The sequence below is a fragment of the Ananas comosus genome, linkage group 1, assembly GCF_001540865.1.
Source record: "Ananas comosus cultivar F153 linkage group 1, ASM154086v1, whole genome shotgun sequence".
Taxonomy (NCBI): Eukaryota; Viridiplantae; Streptophyta; class Magnoliopsida; order Poales; family Bromeliaceae; genus Ananas; species Ananas comosus.
In genome coordinates, this window is record NC_033621.1 from 142,391 (window position 1) to 158,728 (window position 16,338).

Here is a 16,338-nt window from a genome sequence, read left to right on the forward strand (position 1 = left end):
TACCAACAGAGATAGTTTCTGTTCAATTACACGTCAAGAGCTTCTCTTTGTAAAACGAGACAATCTTCGCTGCATCTTGCAAAACTGATGCTAGATCCCAATAGCTATTTACAGCCTTCAGAGAAGAAAAGAAACAAAACAAAACAAAAAAAAGAAAAAGCTAAAGATGCAAATAGCCACCAAAGATCGTAATCGTTACACTACCAAGTGTTATTACGGCACCCGAATATGAGAATTTTTTACAAAGAGAGAATCCCTCTTCACTAAACTAGTTACATGAACCAGCTTTAAGAACCAGAATTACGCAGTAAGCAACCCATTGTGACTAAAATAGGGTTAGCTATGGGAAGAGCCCGACGGCTCATTGCTGGCTCCTGCAGGTTGGGCAAAACCATTTCCCTTTAAATCTTGTCTCTGGTGTGAGGCCAACACATGAATAATGGAACCATTCACCTCCTTCACACTGCCGAGCAGAAAGGAATCAGCAAGAAAATATAATAGCTCTACTTTTAAAAATATTAACATATATATAAAGGGAATGAAGTAAACAGGAAAAAAAAAAAGAAAAGGAAGTCAATATCAAAATTGATCGACTCCTACGGTTATGCGCATTCAAGCATCCAGGCATTACTAAGTTTGCTCTTGCAAAATTAGTAAATAACCAAAATTAGCATATAACCCCTACTGGAAATGAACCAGTACAAAGGTAGGTGAAATAAGGGGAAACAAGAGAGCAAAATCAGATTTATAATCAACACGTATTAGAATATTCTTTTCTGGAAAGAGATTCTGTTAAATTCACTTGTTTTCGGTGCACTATGAAACATGCAAAACATCCAGCAAAGACAAAATTCCGAACCCAAGAAGCATGCCACAAGTCCCAAATATCAATTATTGAAACAAAAGATCACGAGGAACTGCCTATTTTGAGCAACAATAAGAAACTTACATTCTCATTGTCACAGGCAATCATGTCGCCATAAGACACCTGAAACCAACAGGAATCTATTGAGGATTTCATTTCCAGTTGAGGATACTAAAACAGTTTTAAGTGAAGATTGAGACCTGGTGACAGATGCAATATGTCGGTTCATTCGGATCAATGGATTGGTCCACATCAACAGATGCAGGAGTACTCTTCTTGTTGCTGCCTGGGGGAGGCATTAGGTCAAGATCCATACCCCGCTCCACCCCCCATTCCCTTTCTTTTAACCTCTTCGACTGAGGTGTAATATAGCCTCCCTTTCTCTTTTCATCCCTGGTTACCACAGGAAGTGGAGGGAGGATTGCTGGTTCATCTGGGGGGATTTTCCCTTCTGTTATAATAACGACAAAACATGAAGTAGTTGTTACAAGTTTATAACCTTTAAACCAATATTACTGGTGTCTCCAAAGGAGAAAGAGAAGGGATGACTAGAGGGATAGATCGTAAAAATACCCAAGTTGTTCAATAAGGTCTCTAGAAATAATTTTTGACGTCAGAAGCATCAAAACCATTAAAAACAGTAAAATAAATGATAAGAAAAAGAAACAGTTAAAAAAGAAAGTCAGAGTTCTTTCAAATCAACACAAGTACCAAGTCCAAAATGAAATTTTTTTCTGAAAGGAAAAAAGACCACCGACGACCGTGCTGGAGTTTAATCAACTACCCTTTACAAGTATTAGGCATGAGATAAAACAATAAAATAATCTTAATTAGATTGGCCAAAGATGCTTCCCATACCTTGCTTTAAATCTTCAGCAAATTGGGCTAAATCTTCATCAAGCCGTTTAATATGGCTCTCTATCTGCATGAATTCCCAAGCACCAGCTCCGTTAGAAAGTGCAAAGGTTGAAGAATAGCTCAGTAGTATCAGAAGACACTAAAGAAGACCATTACATTCCAAGATAAGGAGTTTTGGACTTGTCATATGAGAAAGGTTTATATTTTGAAACCTCACATCAATCAGTTTATTAACAAAACAAATCGAAATTGTTGAACGAAAATGCAACTAATTTGGCTAGATAACATGTCTCATCAAGAGCACAGAAGAAGAAGAAGAAGAAGAAATTGTAAACCGTTCATTTCCTTACTTATAGGTTCAGATATTTCTTTTAATCATTCCAGCATTATAAAAGGAACTTACCAGATTATAAGCTTGCTGTGCTAGTAACACTTTCTCGGTGCAAAGGCTTAGTGCATTTTCTTGGCTAGTTTCAATCTCCTTTTTTATTTTCTCGAATGCAGTTTCGTCATTTTCATGGTTTAATTTTTCTGAGCCATAAGACAACATTCCCAAGCAGTGCTTCGTCTGCTCTTTTGTCTGACTAATTGTGCCTGTATGAAAAAGTAAACATATACAAGATATAAATAAGAATGTAGTAAGTACTTGAACTTTGAATTCTACAAGCAAAAGTTGTAGCCTCTTACTATCGTTAAAAGCATTTCAGCTATACTGAAAATAAATACAAGTTTTAAAGAGTTATGTGAGACAACTCAATCTCAAAGTGATTTTCATGTTCGATTGCACTCTAATAACCTTCAAATCTTAGAAAAGCAATAAAGCATCTTTATTTTTTTTTTGTTCTCACGCAAACGATAAGAATTAAGGTAAATTCTAATGCTATGACCAGTAACTCTATGGCATTGCAGAATCTCACAAACCAAGACTCATCAATTTTAGCGCATGAAGAATTAAGTGTCGTCAATTTTAAGCTCGACATATAATCCAGAAAAAAAAAAAAAAAAAACAGAAATAAAACAGAATAAGAAGTTACAGCACAGCTGCATATGTAATCGAAAAAATTCAGAAATAATATTACACAAATTGCCGATTAATTTGAACAGTAATGTTAAGAATTATACCTTGAGCTCGTTCGTCGAGTTCTCTCATGGTGGAGAGAAGCCTCTGAAGCTCCCCCGCCAACGTGCTCGAATCTTCGATTCACAACCCAAATTTATAAGAAAGAATATTAAAAAAAAAAAAAAAAACTGGAGAGAATTAGGGATCAAACAGGAGAGGGAGATGATTCTTACACTCCAAATAATCATCTACGAATACACCGGTTCTAGCGATCGCCATGTCCGCGTCGTCGAGCTTCTTCTAGGGTTTCTGATGGGCTATCGCGGTTTCGAACGAGAGAGAGACAGAGCGCTTCGACTCCCAAAAGGGCAATTCGGTAAAATCACGAGTAGCGGCGCGACAGGTTGCGAATTTGCGATCTGTGCTCACCAAATGGCCTCCTATATATGGGCCGAAAGTTTCAGTTCGGCCCATGATGTGAAAACCAACATTAAAAAAAATAATAATAATAAAATAAAAGTTATGGGTATTTTATGCTTTATTAAGATTCACTGCTAGCAAAATCTAACGACAAAGAAGGATGCATCTAATAGACAAATAATCGACAGCAAATTGACTAAAATTCTTTTGTGTTTTAGTAAAACTAACTAATTACAGGACCCTCGGCCTCAAATACTATATTGATATTATTGGCTATTAATTATTAGGCTAAAATAGATCTAACTTTCTGCCCCGTGACAATATGTCCAAGATATTAATAAGTTGAGTTGGGTGAGTCTAATAAGTTTAGTGAAGGTGCGGCCTATAAGAGACATAGTAGTAAGAGGCTTAATAATAGACCTAACGTTCAGATGAGTTGAGTCGGGTTGAAGCCCGCAAAAACTGTAACTGAGCCCTTAAGTGCGATGGATGCGCCCTTTCCTATTAACACATACTTTTGGAATAGTTGGTTAGTGCTTATGATCTACAGATATATGAGTGATCATGCATGGCAACTCGAAGGCCCAAAGACCAGTGTAAACAAGTGCAATGTTAGGGCCTAGTAGGCTTATATGGCCGAACAGAGAGAAAGAAAAGCCCTTCAGATGAAACGGTCCAGCCCATTTGTCCGCTAAGGACCGAACTCAAATTCAAAGACGTCATCACCGAAGACCATATACTAAAAGTCTAAAACTAGAGTCCCCGCCACGCCACCTATGAATTTCATTACTTTTACTTGCATTTGATAATTAATTCAGCACAAATTAAGGATTGCTAGGTGGTCCACTAATCAAATCAAGCCGATACTATTATCTCTGTGCCTCATGATAATTACAAATTAATAGTACTACAATATATCTGAATATATGTGATTTATTATTATTAGTTTTCTTCTTAAGGCGGAGAAGGTAAATCTCATTATCCTACAAATTTTTTTCTAAACATGTATATTAAATTTAAAATTTGAGAGTGAAGTGGAACTTCAAACAAACAAGCCGAAGATTCTGTTTGGACGCCGAAATAAGTTATATCAGAATAACTTATTTCGTATAACAATTTTGTAATGTGATTGTAGGAAAGAAACTCAAATAGCCATGATATTCAGGATTTGGTACACTAGCATTAATTTATTTTATCTGAAAACATGAGTTGAATATTAAATGTAGTATTCAATTGTAGACATTCGATTAAACTCTTTATCGACCAAACAGACAAGCTTCTCAAGTAAATCATAAAAATTTACCGAAAAAACTAAGAATACTAAGAATGAGATATTTACTAACAATTTATGTCATATAAAATTGATTGTGTATGACTGAAAAATAGAAAATTAAGTCGTATTCTTTTACAAATCTTGACGCGCGTGTATAATTTTGTAAGGTACGTAGCAATATATTTCATCTCCAACCCTTAAGATGATTTAATTACTGAATATTAATTTCAACTCCACTTATTAGAATAAATCTCCATACTAGGCAGATTATCACTGGATAATTTAATTTGGCATTCAAATATGCCCTAAGATGATTTATCCTTATTCCCAAAAGTTAACTTACTTGTTCGAACGTTGGAATAAACTATTTAAGAATAATTTATTCGATATAATAAGTTTGTAGCTAGTACGATTGTAAATAGAAATTATGATTTTTTACTTTTTGAAAGAGTACTTGTTTAAATACATGAAAATCTGATAATTTTGCATATCTATATATATGAATTATTCGAGAAGTTGCAAATTTGATAGATGATGAGTACTGTTGTTAAATGTGTAGAATTGAATACTGTATTTAATCACCAAGTCAACTTTTTTGAATAAAACAAAGTATAACAAAGTATATAAATGTCAATATATATTTTTTAGCCAATATAAAATTTATTCTAGATATTTAGTCGCACTATTTATCTACTAAGCAATACATATTCCTCAAGCACGAACACTTATATAAAAAGAGTGAGAGAGAGAGAGAGAGAAGAAGAAGGAAGTGGTGGGGGAGTTGGTGGTGTGAGGAAAAGGGAAAGGGCAAAACGAAGGAATAAAAGTTGAGATATTGCACTGAATATGAATGATCAAATATATAGAATATTAATGTTTCGATTGATTATATGGTTCAGACGTATCCACCGTTGACTCGAATGACCTGGCCATTGACCCACTCGGCAGCATCGGTGGCCAGAAAGCCGACGAGCGGCGCGACGTCCACGGGCTGGCCGAGGCGGCCCATGGGGCTCTCCCCGGCTGCGGCCCGGATCCTCTCCTCCGTCTTGCCGGCGTAGAACATGGGCGTGGCGATGGGGCCCGGCGCCACCGCGTTGGCGGTGATCCCCGTCCCCTTCAGCTCCTTGGCCAGTATCTTCGTCATCGCCTCCACCGCCGCCTTTGCCGACGCGTACGCGCCGTACCCGGGCCGCAGCGACCCGACGTTGGACGACGACATCGTCACTATCCGCCCGCCGCCGCCGCGCGCGATGCGGTTGGCCGCCTCCCGGCAGCACAGGAAGGTGCCCCTGGCGTTCACGCCGAAGGTGCGGTCCCACTGCCCTGAGCTGGTCCTCGCCAGCGCCGGATAGGTGGGCTCCTGCACCCCCGCCGCCGCCTCCTGCGTTGAACATCATATATATATACATACAGAAAAGGCAGGCAGGCATGCATGCATGCAGCTGCAACCGACTGATCGATCGAACGAGCTAGCTAGCTCGGTCTAATAATTAAACTTTCATATATATACATAATGGGATTATTAATTACACAACCTGCTGCGTCAGAGGAATTGATTGCGGAGACGAGGCGGTCCGCGGGAGCCGGGTCGCCGACGTAGCCGATTACGACCTTGGCGCCGAGGGCGGCCAGGTGGGTGGCGATGGCGCTGCCGATGCCGCCCGATCCGCCCGTTACGATGGCAACACGGTTCTTCAGAGGCAAGGAGGACCCGGCACTGCCGTTAGGCTCCGTGATCTGCGAAGACGGCGGCGGGCTCATCGCGGCCTCAGTCGGGGCGGCATTGCCGTTAGTGGTAGGACGATGGCGGCCGTTCTGCGAAGACAGCGGCACGGCAGTACTGCAGAGCGACTGATCGGAGAGGTCTGAGTGCGAGGACATCGACATGAATTCTTGGGGGCCAATTAATTAATTAATTAATTGACTAAGCTAGCTAAGCTCCCTGCAGGCTATATACACAGTTCTAGCTCTAGCCCAAACTGATCTCTTTCTCTCCCCCTCACAACGCTATAGCTAGCTGGAGTTACCAGGCGCACATACCGTAATATACTAGCCAGCGGAATGCAATTAGAAATGCAACGGAAACTTCATTATTTGGATGGTACATGCATGCGGAGTGTAGAAACACGCGAACAACATTTATCGCGGGGTTGATGCACGAGGGGGGTTGTTGTTGTTGTTGTTGTTGTTGTTTTTTTTTTTTTTTTTTTTTTTTTTTTTTTTTTTTTTTTTTTTTTTTTTTTTTTTTTTTTTTTTTTTTTTTTTTTTTCTTCAAGAGATAGGTACCACGCTATATATTTCGTTTATTTTATTTAGAAATAAATTTAGCTGGAAATATAAATCAATTAGAATTTGAACTTCGAACCTCAGATACAAACCACCAAGTCTTTTGCCACTTGCTCTAGAAACGATCGGTCACGAGGGTTATTGTTACACAGTATTTTTACTGGCCGAAGTTTTTGTCGTTACAACTATTTAATATAAAATTTACAACCTTTCAATCAAATAATTCTTTTATTATATAAAAGCATAAAATATTTTTAAAGGGACTTTTTTTGCAAATAGCTCCCTGACAAATCTTATTTACAAAAATAGCTCCGTCCAAAAATTATTTGCAAAAATAGCCTTGCCCTTGCCACGCCAGCGCCACGTCAGCGCCACGCGGGCAGGGCAGGCCTAGATATTTAAGTTGAACACGGTGAACCATTCACCGTGTTCAATACAAGATTTTTGTATTGGACACGGTGAATGGTTCATCGTCTCCAATACAAATACCCCAACAATGACTAAGTTGGAAGTATTTGTATTAGACACGGTGAACCATTCACCATGTCCAATTATTTGTATTGGACACGGTGAATGATTCACCATGTCCAATACAAATATTTCGATCTTAGCTATTTTGTATTGAACACGGTGAATGATTCACCGTGTCCAATAAAAAAACTTTATATTGAACACAATGAATGGTTCACCGTGTTCAACTTAACCATCTGGCCCAGCCCCGCCCGCGTGGCGCTGATGTGGCGCTTGCGTGGCAGGGTCAGGGTCATTTTTGTAAAAAATTTTTTGACAGGGCCAATTTAAAAAAAAAAATTGTAAGGGGGCTATTTGCTAAAAAAGCCCGTTTTTAAAGCATTAATGTGATTTTTTTATATTATCATCTGTGTTTTTTTTATATATTTATACTTAGATCTGTGTTAATTGCGTCAATCTCCAGGATTATACATATATTACGTCGTATTGGAAACTGTGATTCAGAGACTCACATAGTTCCAGTAACAACGAAAGCTGCAAAAAAAACAACAACGATAGCCCATACGTAATCCATTGTATAGACGTTGAGGCAGACGAGACACTAAGATGGAATAGGCTTGCTAATATGCCCAATGTACCCTCTGGTTTTGCACAAGGCCACATCAATAATATATTTATTTATGTTCATTAGTTAAAGGGTGGTGCCTAGCTGGCTACAATGCTCACCGAATTTTGAATCCAGACAAATTAAGCCTCGATCTCGAATAACTAAAATATGTTTTCAGATCGAATTTTTAAGTTTCTTTTCAATATCTCAACAAAAAAAAAAAAAAGCGTTCGCATACAGTTAGGATCTATTTAGATTGACGAATCTGTAGATCCAACGTAAGTCAAGTGCAGTGATGTTTGAGGTTTCCTGAAATGTGATTATTTTTTGGTTGTTTGTTTTGACGTAACTCGTATAGTCTGAAAATTAAATTCAATTACTTCTTCTGTTTGTTTTGATGTAACTTGATGCTGGTGAAATTAGTTTTGTGAGTTTCGTTGTTTGTAATATTTCCTTCCGTCTTCGTACAGAAAAATGCAGGAATGTGACCTTCCTCGTGACTACACTCGGATAGAAAAGGAGTTGAAGAGACAATAAAGCCCACTGGTTTGACACCTTCAACCTCTGGTTCAAATCCTGGAGCAGGAAAATACGCACAGCCCACTAGTTAGTCCATCTCGCATCTTAATAAAAAAAAAAAAAGAACAAGAGGAGTAAGACTCAAAAACAGCAAAAAAATAATAATAATAATAATAAATAAAAAAAATCACAAATAAACATAGTTCAAAACTTGAGGCACAGGCTCTTTTCAACTCGAAGAAGAACCAAAACATACAAAAACATAGCTAACGACTTCGATAAAAATAAAAAGAGAGTTTTTTTAAAAAAAAAAAATACTTGCTGATCTTTTCAACTCCCTTAGAGCAAAATCCTATATGCTTCCCAATCTGAGATACAACGATAGATTTACAGGAGAAGAAAAGGCTCACAGACAACATGAGAAGAAAAGGCAAAAAAAACCCAAAAAAAGAAGAGAGCTAACCCAAACAGAAGTTAGAGAGGTATTGAAAACCCACACTACTTAGTATGGAACTACAATATAACCAAACCAGCTTAATTCTAGAACACACTTGAAAGCAGCAAAACACACCCAACTCCGTATTTAAATGGAATCTCCACGCTCCAAAGATTACGGAAGAGCTTTTTATTTTCCCCAACTCACAGCTCCACATGTAACAACACCCTCTACAGCTTTCACAACCTGGATTTCTGCTGTACCTTTGTATACATCTTCTACTTAAAAATTGTAGCCAGATAAAAATCGTCGCTAAATCGCCACCAAACTATCCAAACAGCTGCCGATAATAGACGAGGAATCCATCAAACTAACAGCCATTGGCCACCCCATTCGCAACAGCACGATTTTCTTTCAATGGTTCTGCAGCCTCTGAAGCATCGGCAATAGCTGAAGCCACACCATTTTCCTGGAGAAGCTTCTCCTCCCCAAGCCCACCATTGCGTACCGTTTCTATGTTCAATATTGGAGCAGGGCCCAAAGGTTTCTTCATCAGCTGCAGCTTTCCTCTCCTTTCTTGCATCAACTTTTGGCGGTTCTCATAGAACTCAAAATCATCCAAAATAGAAGTCTTGATCACATGGTCCTTGAAAATCTTGAGCATTTCGAGGCCTTGCTCGAGCCTTACCTGCAGGGCGATAGCAAAACAATAGTAAGTGCCTACTTGGCCTACCTTCTTTCTCTGCTTTCAATTGCAGTCAACTTGGTAGGGCAAGGTTTAGAATTTTAGAGTTTCTGCTGTGGCAGCCAAAAGAAAATTTTCTAATCTGAAGTTTCTATTTTGTGGTGGAAAGAAACTGTCTCGAGGAATTTCAAACAAAAAGCCAGTACTGCTGCTCCTAGCAGAACCCACTCAAAAGCACTTTCTCAATCAGCATGACACTTAACAAGCAGGCCAAAGAGGCCACTGCTTTTAAATAAGGGGCTGTTTGGTTTGACGTAAAACTGCGGAAAAAAAAATTTCGGTGGAAAAAAAATTTTCGGAGGAAAATAAATTTTACGCTCTTAGCGTTTGGTTTGTAGGAAAAAAAAGTAGTTTTCCGTTACAGCTGTTTGGTTGAAAGGAAAAGAAAGAAAAAGAAGGAAAACATTAGTTATAAATAAAAAATTATTATATATATATTTTTTATTTTATATATTATATATTATTAATATATAATAATTATCATATTACTAATATTATAATTTATATTTGTAAATAAAATATATTTAAAATATATTGTACAATAAGTATATAATATAATATAATATAATAGTATATATATATATATTTAATACTATAAAATAAATTTATAAATAATATTTTAAAATAAAATATTATATTATATATATATAAAAGAGGGGCAGAGAGAAAGGTCATGGACCTCTCCTCACGCGGTCCACAGGGTGGAGCGGACCTCGTGGACCGCGCTTTTTCTTTACCCGCGCTGTGCACGCGTACGCAACCCCACGAGTTTTTGTTTTTCGATCGAATCGNCCGCGATTTGGCGGAAAACGAAAAGCTTGCTTTTACGTAGAATCCGTAAAATAATTTTTCCGGCAAAATTTTTTTACATCAAACCAAACGCTGGAAAAGTAATTTTCAAGCCCGAAAATTTTTTTTCAGGGTAACCAAACACACCCTAAGCCAATGAACTGGATATATCAGAAATTATACCTCCTGTGTATCTCGACTATTTGTCACCGGCTTATTCTCATTGTTCTCTAGAGTGATGTGCTTTAAAATGCTGTTGGGCACATCTTTAACAACATGCCACTTCACGGAGAAGCAACCATGCCACTTGTCTTGCTGCCAGTAATCGACAGTCTTGTTAAAATCAACCAGACCCACCATTTCAGCAACTCCAACAAACTGCCCACTGGTGTTAACCTGAACATTCAATGAAAGACTTCAAGTTAAAGAAAAAATAAGTATAAATAAGGGGAATACACTGAAGGGTAAATTCTCATACTTACAGAAAAAAAGAGAAAAATAGGGCATCCACCGGTTCTAGCCTGAGCTTCTTGATAAGCAGCATCCAGCTTCTTGTTTCCATTAGGGGTGCTCGTCCATACATTGTATTTGATGCTCTTGTGAACATCATCCTCGCTGTATGACTTGATTATAAAAAATTTTGCATCTGAGTACTTCACAGCAAAGTCCTCTCGGTTGAATTGCTCCTTATTTGGAACAATGTCGCTAGAATCCTCTTTCCCTGTTGAAGAGAGCTTCAATCCCTTCACAGCAGCTGTGGCAAGAGGCCCAAACGGCTTCTGATTTTTGAAGAAACCATTGCCTCTTGGTCCTCTCTTGAGTTCACAAAATCCATCTTGGCTCTCATAACCTAAACCATAGAGTAGATTGCCTTGGCTCCTCGGCTTGTATTTGCTGTTTCCATTAAGCCCTTCACAACCATTCGTTCTCGAATAGAAACCATTAGGTGCAAAGCCAAAGCCAGTTTTAAGTGAATTGCCATACGGATTGTACAATCGGCTGCTTGGATAAAACCTATTTACGAAGCCAGGGGCTATTGGTCCCATCCCAGGAGTGGGCCCAGAAGCATGCATACCCTGAAAATATATTAAGATCAAAATTCCACTCTATAATAAATAATAGTGAAAACATCATTATCAAATGTTCTAATGTTAGAAGCTCAAGGAAACACCCTTCCCAGAAGATGTGGCATACGGTCGAGGTACAGATAAATGCACTTCAGAGTTAAATTGATGCCAATCAAAATATAAAAATGAAAACTCATTACTATCCTTTTATTAACCTGGTTAGCATTTGAATGCAATTAAGAGAATAAGTGCCTATGCCATAAAAAATAGCCAAGTACCTATTACATACCGTCAAATGAGGTAATGGGCGCTGGCTCTGATTCCTAGCCAAAGGAGTATTAGCATTTTTCAAGACATAAGGCATTGAGGTCGGAGTACTCGGTCGATGCTGCCCATTAGAGTAAACAGGCCCGTCAAAGAATGGCATGGCAGGAAGCCCACCTGGCAAAGCTCCTTTAACATATGATCCATTGGATGTCAGAGGTACATATTGCTGGCTCTTTTTAAAAGGCGCTGAGCCACTCTTCCTGTTTGCAATCCCATTCACAATTCCATTGCAACCTGTTTTCGCCGTGTCAATAGGCGCAACCGGCTTATCGGAAGCAGGAGAAGTAGATACCTCAGTTTGAGTAGTAGATGTCTGATTTGGCACTTTTGATGCATTGGTCACCGTTGGTGTCTGGTAAAATGGAGCTGGATACTGATAAGGATGTGGCCCATAAATTTGACCATCGTGCCCGACTGTAGGAACTGGGGAGGCAGGGGAAGGGTAAGCACCATAAGGAGCGTAACCATATCCATGGTGGTACATGTCTCCATACATTCCCTGTAGCATAACAAGAAACACATAAAGCTAAATCTCATATCTGTGCAATGCGCAAAAATAAACACACTTATGCATTAAGAAAATGAGTAAGATCTATAATTTGAGGAAGGGAAATAATCTACAGCACCAACATGTGGAATTTCTTTTAGAGTTGCATATCAAAAAAAAATCACCATAATGAACTTTTGAGGTTAATTCTCCTAAATAGTTATCATGGACTATCTAAATTGATACTGTTGGCAAAGTAGTTATTTCACAGTTGTCTCGTAAAATAGCAAACAACTTGAGGAGAAACTTACCGGCAGCATCTCCATTCCATCGCGACTGATGTATTTGGAGTACTCATCCCACTCATTTGTAGAACCATCATAACCTGCAAATTATATTGTTATTACCAAACTAAAAGCAAAAAATCTTAGAGATGCTTAAAACATGTTAACGTGTGACCAACAGTTTTGCAAATTAATAAGGAAGACACAAGCTGTATGGGTTCAGAAAAATACAATGAGAGGGGAAAAAAAAAAAAAGAAGAGGAAAGACAAATACAACTACATGACGATTTAGAAGGGCGGAGAGGAAAATTGGAATACCTCCATAATAATAAGCTGGAGAGGGATATCCATTAGGTACATAACACATGTTATAATCAATAATATCTGGGAGTACAGGCGTCAACGATCTCTCCTTCGGCATCCCCCCAATCGCTGCTTCTCCCCCACCATTCGCAGGCCCATTTTCAATTGAAGCAGGCTACAGTAACATGAAAACGGCATAAATATATAAAAACAAAATAAAGCAGCTCTCTATGTTGTACAAGATCAAATATGTACCTTTTTGTTAACTTCCGCAACATCATGTGTTTTGGTCTCAGAACCCAACGAAAGATTTTGCAATAAGCCTGTAGCTTCCACAGCAAAATGAATTAAGGGAGCAACAAGCTAGTAAAAGAGGTTCCTTTCAAACATGACCCGAACGATTATATACAAGTGATAAAAGAGCTTCCTTCACGAGCCTTACAAGTTAAAAAGTTCGTCTAAAAACATAAGCTGAGAAGGGAAACAACTAGCTTCTTAGTCGCTAATAGCCGAATTATAAGTTATAACACAACAAAGTACGAAATTTATATCTCACGTTAAACACAACGAGGAAACCCTACAACGAGCCCACACAAGACCAGATCGTACGAACAGTAACCCAGATCTAGGCATAAACCCAAACAAAACCCCCAAGAAACCAACAGCAACAGCCAAAAAAGGGCAAAAATTACTGTAAACAAGAAGATCTCAGCAGCTAAGGCACCAGAAAAGGATCTAAAAAGCATCCGAAAGCCAGGATGAAGAGGATCGAGAAAAGGATACTATCAACTGCGGGAGCTGCGGAAGCTACGGCCGCCATGTAGCAGATCCGGAGGCGAACGGAGGAGAAGCGGGATCTACTGGGAGCTCCGACGAGGATCCAAAGCCCTAAACTAAGCCCTAACCCTGACCCTGACCCTAACCCTAACCCTAACTCTGATCCTAGGGTACGAGAGTGGAGATGGATAAAACCCTAGGTGAGAGAAAGGTGAAGGGGAGAAGGGAAAGTAGCCGCCACGGGAGCTGGGGATCAAAGAGGGTTTCCTACAATGCTGAGCGGTGATACATATACCACCGCGGCGAATCATTTGTTTACTAAATGACGTGGAATCGCTACGCGTACACCCAAGTGTCCCAGCAGTGTTCCCATAACAATAACAGTGGCAGGTCAAGCGATAGTGGAGGAAGGTAATTACTAATTAATTAGTTGCACTTAAAAAATAATGCCAGCGAAGGATTATAAACAGTTTCGATGATGGACGTATTATTGTTCTTAATGATTTTTACTATTAAATTATTTTTTGCCCATTTTGAGTCGGGGACATTTTTGGGTACATTCTTGAGAGCCCGCAACATTTGGCTTAACTGCTTCGTTAATTTAATCTCGTGGTTATCACCTCACATGATTAGTCTTTTTTGGGCTGCAGCATCTCTTCAGGGGCCGGGCCCTCGTAGCAAACCCAGGTGTTGAGGTTGAGCTCAATTTGTACTTTATCACCTCAATGAGGCCTACAAAGTGGATCCATACAATATTTTTCTTTTTTCTTATGAAAATAAATTCACAAATGTTTTAACAGATACAAACTATGAATTTATTATTTAGCATATTAGATAACGTATAATAATCTGGTCCAAAAGCCACAAGGAACTCCGCAGTTGTTCAGAAGTTTCTCGAGGAAAAACACTTCAATTATATTTTCATTTCATACTCGAAATCATTTGAAAAGGAAATGCAAAGAAGGATAATCATCATAATAATAATTGAGAGAAAGAGAGAATATTATGCTACAGGTGTCTTGCACATTTATGTCCATGTACCATGCTGATCAATGTGGCTAATAATTAGCTTTTTTCGAAAACTCAAACACCAACATATATACCTATATATAAATATATATAACAACAATAATTGCATTACACCGACCGTTCCTAGAGTAAGTAGCAAAAGGTTCAGTGGTTGGTATCCGAAGTCTCAAGTTCAAATCCTAGTTAATTCACATTTCCAACTAAGTTTAATTCTATATGAAATAAACGAAACGGAGAGTCTGCTATCTATCTCTAAAATAATAATAATAATAATAATAATAATAATTGCGTTGCCAACATTAGCATGTTTCTCTTAAGAGGAGAATCTGATAAGGTACAGGTTGCTTCCTTAGCCCAAGAGGCCAACAGAGCCTAAATCTATTCATAGCTGGGGTAAATTTAAAATTTATTTAGGGCTCGAGCTAATCCGATCCGTCCGTGTCGGCAAATTTCCAAATCTAGTACAGTTACATGGAACATTCGAGTCCATGGGATGCTACAAATGACAAAAACATGTTGACACTACGTCACACAAAATATCCTTAAATGATTGAACAGGCCTGGGCTGTTGAAGGGATCGCCATCTTCTGGGCAATGACTCGTTGCGCAGCGAGTTTGATTGAATATTTGATTGGTACATATTGTTGTTGCATGTGCAAATATTGGGATGGGAACATTTAACTACCAATATATATATATTTTTATAACAATTAAAGCGAGCAACCTATCTATATTCTACACTATACTACTATAGTCGACTTAATAAATGCGCTATTTCCCTGTAACCGAAAAGAGCTTATATCTACAAATCTAATCTTAAGCAGCAGTCCTGGTCCTGGGCTCGGTAAGTTGTTACTGTAGTGCTGAAATGGATCTGATTGATTGAACCCAATCTACTGAACTTAGATTCAATCTAACCAAACAACTAAACCCACAAATGCGTCCGCAGCAGATGAACCTCCCGTGGGCTGGGCCAATACTACAGTGAGCCTACATTACTCCATTATATATTTGTGCTGGGCTTGGGCCTCATATGTTGATATATTGGCCTATGCCTGCAGAAAATTGTTCGGATTTACCACACAAAAAAGAAAAAAAAAATGCAGGATTTTCAAATAATTCGCAACCGATTATTGCTTATTTCGCAACCAATAATTTTAAATAATTAATTATCTGCCAATACGAAATTTGAGTTTGCAACAGATTATTTCCACCGCGAAAAAATAATTCGCAAACCAATAATTTCAAATAATTCGTAACCAAATATCTATATTTGAGTTTGACACGTGGCAAGCAGAAAACCACGTGTCGGCTTCTCACATAGGGTTTATTAAGGGTTTTACTTTTATATATAGTAATAGATAGATAGATATGCTTCTGCGTTTTTTGGCGGGACCACAGAAAATATATCGTAACCGAGTCAACGGAATATGCGGAATGCAATATTACGTACGAAAACAAATATGGTATTAACGCAATCTCTTCGCAATCCAAACCGAAGCATAATAATGCTGTAGATTTACGGTTTCCTTTTTTCGTTCCTGATATTTCGGCTAATTCCAGGTGACGCCATTTTCCGGTTTTGACATTTCTTGGCTGTCAAGGCAAATAGAAACCCGAGTGGAGGCTTATTTTCGGATTCGTCCTGCCCAACCCGACCCAAAAGTCTTAACTTGGCCAGCGCGTTTATGCTCGACTCGGACTGCAAAAGAGACCCCGCCACATCATCAAA

The 16,338-nt window shown here is 38.6% G+C and overlaps 2 protein-coding genes and 1 pseudogene across 5 annotated transcripts; all 3 read right to left on the minus strand.

Moving 5' to 3' along the window:
• LOC109719069 (PHD finger protein ING2-like) lies at positions 142-3,199 on the minus strand. 2 transcript variants are annotated; one of them, XM_020245936.1, is made up of 7 exons: positions 3,017-3,197; positions 2,846-2,917; positions 2,127-2,317; positions 1,724-1,787; positions 1,066-1,316; positions 950-988; positions 142-463 (listed from the first exon to the last, which is right to left on the minus strand). In XM_020245936.1, exons 1-7 carry the CDS (start codon positions 3,060-3,062, stop codon positions 362-364), a joined length of 765 nt encoding a protein of 254 aa, XP_020101525.1. In that variant the 5' UTR covers positions 3,063-3,197; the 3' UTR covers positions 142-361. The 2 variants fall into 2 exon arrangements, with proteins under 2 accessions (XP_020101525.1, XP_020102262.1); XM_020246673.1 differs by lacking the exon at positions 950-988 and having other exon boundaries at positions 3,017-3,199.
• Positions 5,279-6,470, minus strand: LOC109720092 (annotated as a pseudogene).
• LOC109704697 lies at positions 8,669-13,845 on the minus strand. 3 transcript variants are annotated; one of them, XM_020225621.1, is made up of 8 exons: positions 13,584-13,845; positions 13,056-13,123; positions 12,816-12,975; positions 12,525-12,598; positions 11,689-12,225; positions 10,815-11,408; positions 10,516-10,728; positions 8,669-9,486 (listed from the first exon to the last, which is right to left on the minus strand). In XM_020225621.1, the coding sequence occupies exons 1-8, from the start codon at positions 13,618-13,620 to the stop codon at positions 9,169-9,171; spliced, it is 2,001 nt and encodes a 666-aa protein (XP_020081210.1). In that variant the 5' UTR covers positions 13,621-13,845; the 3' UTR covers positions 8,669-9,168. The 3 variants fall into 3 exon arrangements, with proteins under 3 accessions (XP_020081210.1, XP_020081151.1, XP_020081083.1); XM_020225562.1 differs by having other exon boundaries at positions 13,056-13,129; XM_020225494.1 differs by having other exon boundaries at positions 13,056-13,132.